Below are 15884 nucleotides of genomic sequence, written 5' to 3' on the forward strand. Positions count from 1 at the left end.
TTTTGAGGTAAGTCTGATTTGTCCCTATAGGAGAGTTGTCTGTTGCCTGCCAAGGAGCACTACATCCTACCAGCTACATCTCATTTAGTAGACGAATGACCCAAGTTTGATTAGGCTACAAGCCAATTTGAAGGACAAGTCAGTCAGTGCTGAGTATACCTTCTTTATCAATAAGATGTGAATAACCCAACAAAAATACAGAGGTCCTGAAATGATGATTGTTTCTTTGGAGGAATGGGGGTAGATGGTGGAAAGAGAAGAAATGGAAACTCCTTTTAGTCCTGCCACTTATAGTTGAGTTCGGTGAAATTTTTTATTGGTAATAAAAAATCCTGGATTTTTCACTGAACTTCACATGGGTAAAGGAAGAAAAATGCTGAAAATGTTGAGGGGTTTCATGGCAGTGCATTCTAAACAAACCATCTCCCTTCTTTCCCTTGAGCTATCTTATAATTTTAATTGATTCTCTGCATTGAGACTCAAAGTGCATGATTTCATATCAAATGAGTAAAGTATGATTTCAGATGAACTGAAATGTTTTGTTTGTTCCTTCAGTTTAAAAAAAAGTTCAGTATTCAAGACCATTTGACCTGAAAGGAATTAAAAATATTTTGGACCTGCCAGAAAACTAAATAAATGCATGTTGACCTGTTCTAATCCCTCTAAAGCTCACAGATATTAATGTTAAATTTATCTTGAGAAAGGAACCTGCCTGCAGGTGCTGGGGAGATGGTTTCCCTGGCAAACCTTGGCGTTTGTCCCTGTTCTCCCTGAAGCTCAGGGGCTGTTCCCAGGACACAGCTTTCAGGGATGGGGAGTGGGAGGTGGGAGGAAGCCCTGGCATTTCTTTCCTATGAACTGCAGCAGGAAAACTGACGGTGATTTCTTTTCACTTTTCTCTTTTGCATTTGTGTCCTCACAACTTCTGCCTCTAAATTTGCCTTTTCACCAGAGGGTTTTGGTATCCTTGCACCCATTCTTCTTCTTTCCTTCTTCCCTACCATCCTTCCCCCTCTCTCCAGCCCCAATCCATGTTCATGAAGAGCACTACCTGTTGAAAGCACATTTTCCCTGCTGTCATTGCCAGGACCCATCTCCCTCCCACCCATCCACCACAATAGAAGGGCAGCATTTCACAGTTTGCCTTTTGTAGGGCCTGACAGATTTAGAGCTCTTGTACAAATAACAAAAGAAGCCTTTGCCCTTGATTTTGAAATGCCTTGGGACTAAACCTCATGCGCTTTCACTGGAGCAGAGACTGATTCTCTCTTTCAGGGCTTTTTACTGTCATTTTGAAGTTTAAGAAATTCCTGCATCCTCCAAGTGCGCTTTGTCCTTCCTACAGTCTCTAATCAATTGCAGCTGGGTTTGTTAGTGCAGAAGGTCCAAGCAGATTCAGCAACAAGGATATTTTAAAAACATAGGTAAAATTGTAACTCCTTCTCCCTCAGTTTTAAATCCTGCCAGCATAAGTAGCCAAGGCATCATGTATTGCAGTGCCTTTGCTCAGCCTGTCCAGATGAGGTTTTCTTCTTCTAATACTCCAATTTACCTTTTTTTTTTTGTCTGTCTCTCTGACTGCTGATTTATGGCATAATATTCTGAGATGTACAAGAAGTCGGTTGAACTTACGGATATTGCAAAATACACACATTTTTTACCTTAGAATTTGGGAAAATTTCTTCCTATACTTCTCTTCACAAGATGAAATGAGCAGACTGTTTACTTTGTCTAATTAAAAGACCATTATGATTATGTAGGAAAGAGGAGCTGTTTGCATTGTCATTTTTGCAGTATGTTATTTACACTGATGAGTTTTATATTCTACTTGACATTGAGAACATTCAATTGTATAATTTACGACTTTGTGAGACTTTATAACTGAGAAAAGTGCTGCCCTTTTAAAAGGATGGAATAATTCCACTTTGAAATGTTTCCAAAAGACAAGACTTGAGGTTATGGCTAAAAAGCATAGGAAAGATACATATTTGCTTCAGCTGTTATTTTCAGTAATATTTCCAATGATATATCGTTATTTTATGTATTTCTTTGTCTTTTTTTCCGGATCTCACCCTCCTGCCCTGGATAGGAATTTGACTTTTGTTACCTGTGTGGTTTTTAATATTATTTTGTTAAACTGTAATTAAACTTCATTTCCCCTTCTTGCAGAATACTTGGCTTATGGAAAGACAACTGCCATCCCATGTAATCTGTTGTTATTCAGGTCCTGCACCACGGCTTGGCATTTCATTCTGTTAAAAATGCAAGTGGGATTGTTAGACATGTCACCTACAAAGCCAGGGGGTCAGCTTGGCAGCTTACTTAATGTGCTAATTTGCTGTCATTTAATCATGCTTGGAATATGGATTGGACATCTGAGTATCTCGGTGGCAGACTTGGACTCAAATAGCCCATAAACACTTCGTTAAAGCCTGGTCAGGAAAAGTGAGTTGCGGTCGGCTCCTTGATCCCTTGCCTTTGGGACTTCAGGTGGGGTCTTTGGGGCTCGTAGAACTCCATGGAGCTGTGGCTCTGTGCCCAGCGCCTGTGTGGAGATGTGGCCGAACTCTGCAGTTTAATTAATTATGCATTAGCTGCAAATGAGATTGAGTGCGGTGAGCTCCCTTTGTAGCTCTCTGTGAGTGATACAGAGCAAAGCCTGCTTTGCCCGGGCACAATGTGCACTCCAGGGCTTGGGAGGGGTGGAGCCCTTTTCCCAGGCCAGATGTGGGCTCTTGGAGTGCGTGGGGTGTGGTAAATCAGGCACCTTGTTGTGCAAGTCACAGGCTCTGCAATACAGGCCAGCTTACAATGACTTGCCAAAATATTTGCCAGATAGCACTTCTTAGATGCAATCAATTAAGTCAGTGAAACTTAGAAGTTGGCCCCTAAATTAATTTCCTAGAGTAGCTTTTTTGCCCCTTTTTGAGCTTACTTTTAAGCACTGAGTTTGGGCATCTTGCTCATGCATTATTTGGTGCTAAATTGTGAAACCTGTATTTGCATTAGTAAGGCTGATAGCTGAAAATTTTCCAAAGGATAAGTTTCGCTGTTGGACAAAAATTTGCATTCTGTTCTCAGAGAGCTCCATTTCAACCAGGTCACACAGACTGGCTGGTTTACTGGCTGGTTTGCCATTTCTTTCATTTCCCCTTTTTGACTATTATGTTGTAAGGCGAAAGTTAAAATTTTAACACAGTATGTGTCACCATTTAAAAAAAAAGTTTTAGCCTGGGGTATTCTATTACCTCGCTCTCACTTAATCTTCTAACAGTGCAATTATCTCTCATCTTTATGTTATTCTTTGTGTGACTCTGGTCCTGATGAGATCAGTTTAGTTTTCAGCTTATCTTTTTAGTATTGTTATATCTTTTCTCTTTCTTGTGATATACCAGAAAAGATCTCCCTGGCAGCACCTAGCTGTGGTTATTCTTAGTGCCTCTGGCCTGGCCACTTGCCACTGTGTCCACCTGGCCATTTTCACTGCACTAATTGGTTTACCCTTTGGAAAGACCTTTTTTTTTTTTTTTTTTTTTTTTTTTTTTTTTTAAATTCTCTATTTTTCAACTTTGGTGGGTTCATCTTTGTTTTCTTTATAACACTGATTCTCTGATCTAGGTTTAGATTGCATATTAAGAAAAAGATCTTCTCTGTGAGGGTGATGAGGCCCTGGCACGAGTTGCCCAGAGAAAGTGTGGCTGCCCCATCCGTGGAAATGTCCAAAGCCAGGTTGGAGGGGACTTGGAGCAACCTGGAAAGTGTCCCTGCCCATGGCAGGGGGATGAAATGAAATGAGCTTTAAGGTCCCTTCCAACCCAAACCATTTTGTGATTTTATGATTTAGGCAGGCACTTGAGCATGTCCTGAGTTTCAAAGTCACTGTGCTGTTGCAAAGGTGACAAGAAGAAAAGGGAACATTGCTTGTGCCTGTGTGTTTGCAAGAATGTGCATTCACTCTGCAAATGGGGGACAATAGTTCTACCCCAAGGAATTTACAAGAATTGCTCTCTATATGAAATACTGTTAAATACTTTGAACTCCTGATTTCAAATGCCAGGACAAGACCATTCCAGCAGGAGCTCAGCTGCTGTTATCTGCTGGCCTTCAGGCAGCTTGAGTCTGAGACCTATTTTTGGCGAGCCCAGCCCAACTTACCCCAACAGCTGTGGCAAACTCCCCCATGTCAGATGAAAGGTGGAGCAGGCTCTGTGTTAAAATGTGATTTGACCAGAAATGGCATTACCATAACTGAGAGGCAGGGAGCTTGTAATGAGATCATATGGTCAGCAAGGCATGCAGCCGAAAAGTTTCCTTTTGGATGGCTGCTTCTTTGCAGATGAGGGCAGGACAATTCATAACGTTGGAGAGGATGCCTGGTGCATGCCCAGTCTTTGGTTTACTAGTGTGATCTTGCTTTTGGTTTATGTAAAAAAGTGTGAGGAATTTGATCATGCTCTTCAAGAGAATTCTGCTGCAGTAATTGCTCTTGGTTAACGATTTACCAAGTAGCAGCTACTGTTAACCTGTGAGTCAAGAAATCCCAAGGATCCCATGAAAATTGAGCTCCAAGTTAAAATTGTGTTGAGGCAGTGTCCTCCTGGAGATGCCTTTTAAACAGGGCTGACTTGGTATCCTGTACCCAGTGCACTCTGTGAGATTTCCTTCTCTTGTTTAGGCCGTTTTCAATTTGCTTTCACCTCACAGAAGCTCTCTCCCATTTTAATTCCCTGCTGCCTTTACCCAGTTTTCTTATGAGTGATCTATAGCAGAAGGGTCCAAATTCAGACTGTAGCATGGGAAAGGGATTTATAAATTATGAAACACCAATGTAGCTGAGCAGGATGGTTAAGGGGGAGAAGAAAGACAAGTAGAGGACATTTGGAAAACAAAGCAGAGAGCAGAGGAAGGTGAGCAGGGCTGTAAAACCAGCAGAAATAAGTTTTTAAAGAAATTAAAAATCAGAGAAACTATTGGTTAGGAAATGAACAAAGCACAACATGATTGTGCGCAACTGGACTGAAAAACAAAACCCCAAACTGAGGAACTTAAAAATGGGAGAATTAATCACTAGGGGATAAAATCCAAGGTTTAATGACTGCTCATTGTCGACTCCAACCTCCATGGGTTGGGCTTCAATTTACCATGGAAGACAAACAAGGGTTTTGGTAGAATACATGATCAGGCTAATTGGAGGCAGATTACGGAGTCAGTTGATCGCAGAGGACTGATGCAACAGAAGCCTACAGGATCTGAGTGGCAGGGAGTGCTGCAGAAAGATGGCTCATGATTTAAGGTGCCATTCCCAAGAGAGCAGTTCTCTGTCAAGCTGTCAGTGGGGCTTGGTACTTTTCCAGAGGTGCAGATGTACTTGAGCAGTGGCAAGCTGAGAGCTAAAGCAAGTCCACCCTGTCTACTTCTGCTTCGGTACCACACAGCCTGTTCCTCCTGCATTTGCAGCACCGAGGGATGGATGGGCTCATGCCTACACTGGGATTGTAGTTCCAGGCTTGGAGTGGCACTGCCACCAGCTGTGGTGCAGCTGAGCAGGGCTGGGTGCCCAGGCCTCCTGTGCTGCCACAGATGTATTTGCCACCACAGCAGAACAGGCTCCAGCTGTGCTTCACTGGTGCTCAGTCTGAGTCACTGGGGTGAAAAACATAAAAACAACAACGCAAAAGCTAGTGGTTTGCAGCAAGGAATGGGAAGCTGGCAGTTCCTTCAACAATGTGTCCCAGGAATTGAGATGAGTGGCAAAGCAGCAGATCAGAAGTGCTGATCCTCGTGTGGCTGCAGAGAAGGTGCTCAGCAGTCGGCTCAGGTGTTCGTCTGCTCCCACACTGACAGATTAAGTGTCCACAAAAGCAAACCAGCTGCATTTCAATGGTGGCTGGCTGGTCTGAATCCTGCACACTCAGGTTTGAAATGAAATTCCAGCTCATTGCTGTGCTGACAAGCTGCAGATGATGGCTGTGAACATGACACACAGTTCAGTCTCCCAGCTGCTCATCCTGGTCTCTGCTCAGGGCTTGCCAGAAAGTTTCCTTCTCCCTATCAGAAAGAGGAGGTAAAATATTAGAAACTGCTTTATTAGGACAATATTGCTGCTGTGAGATTGGGGAACCCTAAGGCTGGTACTGTTAAAGTGCAGTTGTTTCATAAGGACTGTAGGTGCAGCCATATTTTCCTGAGCCTTTTTGAAAGGGGTCATGAAAAAAACCAAAACAAGGTCATGAGCCAGCAACTGTGGATTTGGTGGATGTCCTAAAGGGAGTGACAGAAAACACAGGGAGAGGCAGTTTTCATGGCAGGCAGTGTGTTCATGCTTCAGTAACTCAGAGCAGCTGTTTGAGCTTTGCCTGCCATGATGGGTGAGGCAGAAATCAGGAGATGTCATGTAATTGGGTTTCCATAAAGAACATGATATCAAACATTCATGAACAAGGCGAAAATTCCCAGAAAATAAGGTGGTGTCATCCCAAACTGTTGCAGATGGAGAATTCTTCTGAAGACCTGCAAAGGCAATACTAATTTACAACGTGGGCACTTTTTATTCCTTCTCTGGAAGATGGTCTGCAGTTGTAGGAGAAAATTACTGAAACTCCACTGAGTTTTCAGCTGGCATTAGAAAAAAAGAGGGGTTGAGGGATTTTTGGATGAACTGTTAGAGTGCTGCTGTCTTTTGATTTATTTTGAATGAGCAGCAAAAGTGAAAAATAGAAGCTTGTCTCTGAGTGGTTAATTTTCACAAATGTGAATTTTTCCTAGCAGGAGCAAGAGGGTTTCAACACAGGCTGTTGTGAGGCTCTGCAAATGCTCTCCATCTCTCTTGGGAGATGGAGAACAAAGTTGGCACCAATAATTAGTGGCTGATTTGGCAAAAGCTGCTGAAAATTGATATCTGAGGCAGAGGTCTTGGGATGATTTAGTAAAACAGTGCAGTTTGAGATTACTTTTGTGATGTTAGTGTTCAAAGTGCAGGGGTGATCAGAAGGAATGTAATGTGCAAAATGTGAAGCAGGAATATGGTGTCTTATTTAGTTCTTTGTGCTTTCTCTTGAGCTTTTCTAGCATATTGTTAGCAGTACAATGATACAGCAAAGTTACTGACGTTAACTAAGGAAAGTTGAGATGCCAAAACACCACAAATTTCTCATTTACTACAGTTGGAGCTTTGTTTCTCTTTGCTAAGATAGGGGTATTAATTTCACTTGGATGTAACTGTCATTTAGGAGCAAATCCAACATGGAAATAACATCGCATGGTCCAGCAAATCCAGCAATTCATCATTCAAGATCCTGAGAGGCAGAGGAGCACTGGAGGGTTTGTGGTCAGGCGTGTGTGGAGGCATCCCTGCCCATCTGGGGACAGCCTCCGGGAAAGAGCACTGGGTGGGAAGTTGGGATATGAACCAGAAATCTTGCAGCTACTGTTGTAAATGTTTTGAGCTGTGTTTCTGGTCTTGGGATGGTTCCAGCACCAGCTGGAGCCAGTGTGGCTTTCTTTCTGCTGGGAAACACATGGGGTTGGTGCCTCAGAGGTACCAGTGCCCACTGGATGTGTTGTCTTGAGATGGAACAGTTGAGGGGTGAAGGTAACTGTGTGTATGGGGAATTTTTATGGTCCAAAGAAAATTTAAAGTGGTTGGTTGGCACCTACTGGCAGTGAGATGACTTCCAAGGAACATCCTGGTAACTTTTCTCAGGAGTTGGCAGGACTGTAGGGACTACAGTGTGACAGTGATGAAGTGAGCAGCAAAGAGGGAGGACAGGCAGTTTTCACTGCAGGATGGTAGGATCACATTTTGCCTCTGGCTGATTTACTCACAGCAGGAATAAAGACACTGCACCAGGAATTAGTTTGACACATAAGGGAAAGAAATGAAAGCACAAAAGCTCAGATACCTTGACAGCCAATCACCCACCCAAATAACAGCCCACTATCCAGCAGAGCTTCCTGTCCACAGCCTCACTGCAGGGCTCAGGCTCTCCCTCTACCCAGCACTACTGTTCTGCAGTAGCACCTCTGATAGCTTTGCCTTGCTGCTGATTGCTTTAGCTTTTTATAAGCAGCCGAGAGAAGACATGACCTGCAACCCCTGCCAGTCTAGGCTTACTTTCTTACAGATCTTTTAAGATTTATGGTCAAATTTTACAGTAACTGTGATTTTTCTTGTAGATCATGAATATATGATTGCCTCATGGTCCCACAGTGAGTCCCCACTGTGATGGCTTGGTCACTACTTCTGAGCACTAGCTAGGAAATTTTAACACTAAAGCTTTCCTGGTGGAGTAAACCACGAGGCAGGGCTGGAGCTGGCTGCCTGGCAGGTCTGGAGCCTGATAAAGAGCTGCCTCCATTGCTGCCAGGCCAGGCTCATTCGCCCTCCATGGTTTACGTGGGAGTGACAGCTGGGCTCTTTGTGAAGAATGAATTTTCATGCTGAATCATGGATTCTGATCAGACTAATTTTAAAAGCTTGTGGCCCCAGGAGCAGAAGCTGCTGGGAGCCTTGAGGCTGGCAATGAGAACGTGGTGGTTGTGCTTGTTAACTACATGAAACGTTGCTGTTTGGGGAGAAGGACATGGGGGCTCCATGGGGATGTAGGATCATGACGTGGGACCTTCTCTCTGTCCACTGAGCAAGGGGAGCCCTGCCAGTGCAGCGCAGAGGAGATCCCTGCAGCTGTGGATCTCAGGACAAGCGTGTCCTTGAAGCTTGCTGGAAAATGGCAAGAAGCTGTGTCTTTCAGGGGCTGTCCTTTGCCTGGAGGTCTCTTCAAAGAGGACAGAGACCAGCTTCTTACCACACAAGGCACAGCCTGGGGCCCGGGGCAGTAACGATTGCTCCGTGTGGGTTGGGGATGCCTGGTGTGTGTCCCTGCGGGCAGCCGGAGGCTGTGCAGGTCGGTGTGTTGTTCTCACCTCAGTGGGGAGCTGTGGGGCACTCTACTCGGCCTGCACATTGCCCAGCACCTGCTGACACAGCAGCCTGAGGCTGCGAAGTTCAGGCAAGAGCGCAGATGTTCTTGCGATGAGCTCAGTGATCTGGTGACTCATTCCCTTCCCAAGCAGCCACTTTTGATGTGAAAACTTCAATAAATGAAAATGGAGAATCCACTTTTGTAACATTTCCCAGAGCTATTTCTCATTTCTGGTTTGAAGGTGACGTCTTGGGCTTCCTCCCTTTGCTTCCCAACATATTTCTGTGAATGAAGCATTGGGACCTTTACTCAACTCACAGCCCTCTCACCACCTTTGCTGACCTCTCCAAGCGAGTCTTTCCTGACATTTGCTAAAATCAAGAGGTTTTTAGTGGTGATTCTAGTCTCTTGTAATGCAAATGGTAATAATGATATTAATACTAATCATTGTTATTCTGTACGATGAAATGTCAAGATTCCATATTTTCAAGTTAATTTTTAGTGGGTAAGTGCCACATTAAGCATGTCCATCTTGTCAGAGAACATGCTTTTCATATCACAGGAACTGTTAGAAATTATTAGTAATGAAGGGGACAACTGCCGTGCCTGGTGGGTTGGTCTTTGACATGCAGTAATGCAAAGTGACATGGAAAATTCAGAATGAAGGGTGTAAAGCTGCTCAAAAAATTGTGGAAGTTGCTATAAATTAATTTATCTTGTATCTAAAATGTGGTACTGAGCTGTTGTGATAAATAGGATCCATGTTACTACTGTTGGATTGCATGTGTGTAACTAGGAAAGGAGCTAATGGGATGAGGCCAGTGGGACTGGTTTGGTGGTACCTGCCTGGATAGCAAAAGGTTGTAGTGGCAACTGCACTTACCTTGCAATAGGAGTCTGTGGGCAGTAAGATCAGATTTTGAGGTATGTGTCTATCTTTAACTGTTCTAAATAGAGGCTATCCTGGGTAGCACAGGATCCCTGGACAGTGTATTTCTGTCAGAAGTACTTTTAAGCAACAAGTATTTTACTGCAAACAGCTCCATTCTTCTCATAAAGATTCTCATCATTGGTATGACTTGCTTCTCTTTTGGGCCTGTATTTATTATGCAGTATTACTTTGTAGAAAGTATTGCTTTTACTTTGCAAAATAAAAACATTTTAGGTCATATTTCTCTCTCAATTAGGTCATTTTTAGTTGACATTACGTGAAACTAATATGTCATTATTAGCTGTTACATAACACTTAGAACATAACAAATACTGCTACTTCAAATTTGTCTTAGCTGAAACCTGAACCTCTCCTGGCTGATAACTCATTTGTCTGTTTGATTTCAGCCTCCAACCTCACTGGTTTGGACAACCTCGACAGCGCGCTGGGCCTTGTTGAAGAGCAGGTGCAGAGATCGAGGCAGCGCCGTCGAAGGCATGCGACAGAGGATGATTACAACATTGAGGTCCTCCTGGGGGTTGATGACTCAGTTGTTCAGTTCCATGGGAAAGAACATGTTCAGAAGTACCTGCTGACCTTGATGAATATTGTGAGTACAGCCCTGCGTGCTGCCTGGCGGGAAGGCTCTGAAAGGGCTGGGAATGTAGGTTGGGTAAGCCACTTGAATAAGAAGTAAAAGATTTTTCTCGTGGTAGGAGAAAAAATAACTCTAGGAGGGAAATCCAGGCCACTTTCAGAAAATCCAATAGGGGAGAAGCAAAAAAAAAAAAAAGAAAAAAGCAAAAGGAACCAAGACAGAAGCTGAATGTGGGACTGTTAAAATGTTCAAAGTCCTGCTTATGTACTTTGGTGGGTGGGGACACAAGGTCAGGGGCTCAGGTTTTTGGAAGTCATTATGTTTTAGCTGTATATTCCCTTAATCTAAGCTTCCTGCTGAGGAACACAGTTTGAAGAACTGTCTTCAAATAAGGTTCTAACAGAAATTACAGTTGGCTTTTACATTTTTAAAACTACTCAGCTAAATTCTTTGATTTCTCGACAGCCACTTTAGGTCCCAGGGCACCTCCCCGCTCCTCGTTCACACTGCAGTAAAATGTTATGCAGTATAACACTGAGCTTTCTTAAATTGATTTAGTATTTACTCCATGACTGACATCTTTAGGTTTCCTTAGTTAAATATTTAATCTTCAGAACCATAGTCTGTGCAACAAACTATATAGTGTAGGAGTGATGAAAGGAGACACTGGGGAATATTGTGTTTGAAAGAATCACTTTTTATTTCTAAATATCAATGCAGCAGTCCTCTAGTACCCCAGACAGTAAGCAAGGATGCTATTTTTTAGAAAAGAACCAAGACTTGAAAAATCATCCCAGATCAAAACCAAAATAGATTTTATTCTTTTGCCCAAAAAATAGAAGTAAATGATAGCCCCCCTAAGAGGCAACTCATTTGGGGATGACTTCCTTCCTTCTCCTTCCCATCTGGAATAGGAGTCTTTTCTCAATAAGACACACTTCTGAAAAAGCTTTGGGCTCAGTGAATGTGTGTTCTTAGTAAAATAGTGTTGAGTAAAAATTTGTAGGTCTGCTCTGTTTTTGACAAATGGAGTCTGACTGCTGAAGTTTACAGTTGTGTCAAGAGGATGAGCCTGTAGATGACTCCTTTCACTTTACAAAACACAGAGGCAGAAATCCAGGCTATTAGGTAGATTTGCCTGGGATGTAGCTTTTCCAAGATATATTTTTTCAATTATGAAGCTTGGTTTTTTCTTTCTTTATTATGTTCTTTTAGCAATGTGCACAATATCACTGTTTTTCATTTTAAATGAGAGCTGGAATACAATTTAAGAAAATCCCCTGTGTGATATAAATTCAGTTATGACTTTTTGGAACAGCATTGTAAATAGTTAAAAACCTGCCCTAACGCTGGAGTTATGGGGTACTTGGTGTCTGCTCTGATGGCTGTAAATGCATATATTCTAACAGAAATGACATAGTGAATTTCATTTATTTGTGTGGTTTGTTTCCTCTGAGGCTTAAAACAAAGTCTACAGTGAAACAGATGGTTTTATGCATCTCTAAATTAACAAGTCAAACAGGCCAAACCAGGAATGTGGCAAACAAGCCAAAATAGATTAAACAGGACTCTTTACTTATCATCTCACTTAAATCTATTTTTAAGGATTAAAATATACAGTAATGGTAAAGAAGCCATAAATGTTCCAGCTCTGGAATATACTTTTTCCTAATTTTAGTAAACCATCCAAGACACAAATTGCAAGAAATAACAACTCTTAAGCAGCCTGTCTCTGCAAGTGGTTTAGAAAGTGCAGCCTGTGTAACCATCCCCACAGGGCACAGCAGCTCTTGGCATAGGCAGCAATTGTTCTGTTGAGAGCTCTGAGGTACAAGCATGTCTTTTGGGGACTGAGGATGTGTCCCATGCCTTGTGCCCAAATTCGAGGAGCTGTTTGAAATCCCCAAGGCCTCTTGAGAGGCTCTGGATAATCACTGGCAGTCATCAGTGTTGTCCTATTCTTTCCATCAAAACTCAGCTGGTTTCTAGACTTTGTATTTTAGCAGAGGGGTGGGTGATGGTAACCAGTGCTGTTTCCAGCTCTAGCACAGAGAGGTAAGAGGACTTTGTTAGTGCAGATGGTGGTGCTGGGGACCTGTATTGTGTCAAGGGACATCACAGTGCAGAACCTCTCCTTCCCCTCGGCAGGGCAGCTCCAGCTCTTGCCCTCATTACTAGATGGGTGCAAGGTGTCATTCTGTGTAGAACATGGCTTTGGTCTTCTTTCCTGAGATTCACAGTGATTCCCCCATTGTCCTCTCTTCTACCTCTTTGAATAGTTGGGGGTTTTAATTTAGAAAATGACCCCAATATAAAAGGCTTTGGGGTCCCTGACTGTTGGGGGTCACATGTATGCAGTGTGTTTCTGATGAGATGTGTTGGTCCGAGGTCACTTAAAAAGAAGAGACAGCTACAAACAATTCCAGCTGTATTTTTAAATCTAATCAGAGATCCTCTCATTACCATCAGATTGTGTGTACCCTGCTGGTTTTAGGATGTAATCAATTAGCTTCCTGTAGTAACAAGGCATAGAATCAATTAGCTTTGTATGGTAACGAGGTAGTAAGCATATAATCAAGAATGCATGGTAACAAAGTAAAATAATAGTGAACGTGTTTACTGGAGATAAAACAGGTGATCAAATAGTTGAATTTCTGAGGTTCCAAAAATGTAATAAATCTTAGGTGAATTGCCTCTCCTGGGGCAAGACATTACTTTCCCAGAAGCAACTCTGAGCATGGTTGCTTTTCCTGCTGTGTTTGATCTCCTTGTGTGTGATGGCGTGAGCAGTTGTCCTTAACTAACTTTTCCCAGGGATCTTGGGTGGAACCCTACCACCAACCCAATCAAAACAATATTTCTTTTTTTTTTTCAAGCCCAGTGCAATGACTGCAAATTCAGTAAAATCTGTTTTGTGCAGCTTAAGTGATGTGTTACAGTCCACACCTAAAAGCCATGAAGTGAGAAAAGACAGGGGCTGGGTGTCCTGGATATCTTGAATAGCTGTGCTAATATTTATCCCAAAGTTTGGAAATGAAGTCACTCCCAAACAAATGGTGATAGATGCCAGAGGATTTTTAACACATTGGGCTGCAGCCACGTATTGTCTGACTGTGCGCCAGCCGTTCCACTGCAGTGAGCTCGGCCTCATGCCTCCCCTTTTTCATCCTCCAGTCATTTCCTCTGGAACTCCAGTTTCTCTTGACCTCGTCTCTTTTGTCTGCTCAGCACCATGGGGACATTCAGTCACCTTTGGAAAATATGCCATGATTTTCTCTTTAGAGACCCTCGGCTGCCTCTCGCTTGCACCATTTTCATTTGTACGTCATGCTGTGTTTTTTCCTGGGAAGGATATTGGCCTGCACAGTCCTCTGCATTTCCAAGCGTGAGCCCACACATTGCACAAATTAACTTTGTATTTATAGCATGCAGGAGCATTGCTACAGAGGAGAGATATTTGGGTGGATTCTTGTAGCTCTTTACTTACTCAAGAACGTAGAAGGTAATTCAATTTCAGCAAGAAGGCATCTCAAACCCCCAGTAATTCTATCTGCTTGTATAATGGTTTGGGAAACATTAGGAAAGTGCAAGGTTAGAAGTGGCATTGGAGAATTACCTTGTTGGTTGGGAAAGAAAAGGTTTTCACTGCAGGATGCTTTGGGAGGAGGAGAAGGGTGCTGAATGGATGTCATTGAGTTGAATGGCTTGGATGGGTGCACTGATCACAGGGTGAAAAAACTGGCTGGATGGTCAAGTCCAAAGGGTGGTGGTGAACGGAACCAAATCCAGTCGGCAGCCAGTCCAAAGTGGTATTCCCCAGGGCCAGCAGTGTTTAATATCAGTGATCTGGATTAGGGAATTGAACGCATCCTCGGTACACGTGCAGGTGCACCAAGGTGGATGGGAGTGTTGATCTGCTGGAGGGCTGGGAGACTCTGCAGTGCGATCTGGACATGGCCTCAAGTTGCTCCAGGAGATGTTTAGATTGGATATTTGGAAAAATGTCTTCATGGGAAGGGTTGTCCAGCATTGGAACAGGGTGCCCAGGGAAGTGATGGAGTCACCATCCCTTGAGATGTTTAGAAGATATTTGGATGTGGTGCTTGGAGATGTGGTGTTGTGGTGGCCTTGTCAGTGCTGGGTTGATGGTTGGACTTGATGATCTTAAAGAGATTTTCCAAGCTAAAGGGTTCATTGACTCTGAAGTGGGTGTTGTTGGTAGCCACCCCTGGTGCTGAAATTCTCTGATCATTTCATAACCCTCTTAAAAGTAGTTTCCAGGGTTAAGCAATTTTCAGGGGTAAAAAATATTTTAATTTCTTTTCCATTCTTTTACTGTAAAAGGACTGATATTACAATATTTATATATATTCATGTAATGGATATATGGCCAAAATATTTGTGATACCAAACTCCATCTCCTAAGTAGCTAAGTGCCTAATTGCTGGTATTTCAAAGGGAGATAGACCTTAAATAGGATTTATGCCTCACTCTGGGCTAGATTTATCTGAGTATTTAGTCATTTACTTGCTTTTGAAATCAGTGAGAATCAGAATTAAAAATTAACTCATGGGATTTTGTATCCCCCAGCCTTCAAGTGAAACTTCAACTCCAGAACAAATACATTAAACAACTTTTCATTTGAATAACTGAAATCAATGAGAGTTATGCAGCTGGGGGCTTTGGAAAGTCCCTGGAGTCTTTCACCTGCATCTTTCAGCACTACACATGTCTTTGAAATTGTGGCCCTGAGGCGCTGTTGAATGTGTTATCTGTCCTCTTTAATAGGATGTACATGATACTACTATTATAGATGAGATTTCTGCTCTCATATCTCTGGCTGATGAGGGATGAAGATTTGCAGGTACAGAACAGCAAGTCCCTAATGAGAGGAAAGGGCAGAAATGCCATCGGTTTCTAACTGACAGTTGGATAAAAACCTGAAAGCATGTCTAATTCAAGCTGTTAAAAAGAAAGTGATGATTGAATACATTGAAATAATGGTGCTCCCTATCTTCAGAATCACGCTTTTTAAACTAAAAAGCATTTTTTTTAGACAGCAAGGATAGTTCAATAATGCAGAATTTGACTGGATTTTTGAAAGTTAAATAATTCATAAGCTCCAATGCTCATTATTTAAAATCAGTTTATTTTAATACGGGCACTTTAAATTTGAACTAACTCTAAGAAGTTCCACAAATAACAAATGTGAGTCCAACTCTATTCATCTGAGGGACTTGAGCTGTCAGTAGCTGAATTACAGCTTGTTTGAAAGTTTAAATATATGTATGTGAGTTAACTCCACCTTTTGACTGTTCATTATGAACCAGTAGCTGTGGCTGGTGTGAACAGTGTCTGAAGAGGCCTCCATGAGGGTATTTTTGTTCATTATCTTGATTGCCACCCTACAGCGGAAGCTGTAATTGTGATTGGG

General features: G+C 42.6%; 1 protein-coding gene across 1 annotated transcript in view; it reads left to right on the forward strand.

Moving 5' to 3' along the window:
- ADAMTS2 (ADAM metallopeptidase with thrombospondin type 1 motif 2) overlaps window positions 1–15884 on the forward strand; it is a gene marked incomplete at both ends in the record, with an annotated part of 173663 nt that overhangs the window by 107719 nt on the left and 50060 nt on the right. The window contains 1 exon segment of the mRNA XM_082291267.1: window positions 10260–10462. Within this exon segment, the coding sequence (XP_082147393.1) occupies window positions 10260–10462 (203 nt within the window).

The sequence above is a fragment of the Coloeus monedula genome (assembly GCF_965178545.1).
Source record: "Coloeus monedula genome assembly, chromosome: 15".
In the NCBI taxonomy this organism is placed as follows: domain Eukaryota; kingdom Metazoa; phylum Chordata; class Aves; order Passeriformes; family Corvidae; genus Coloeus; species Coloeus monedula.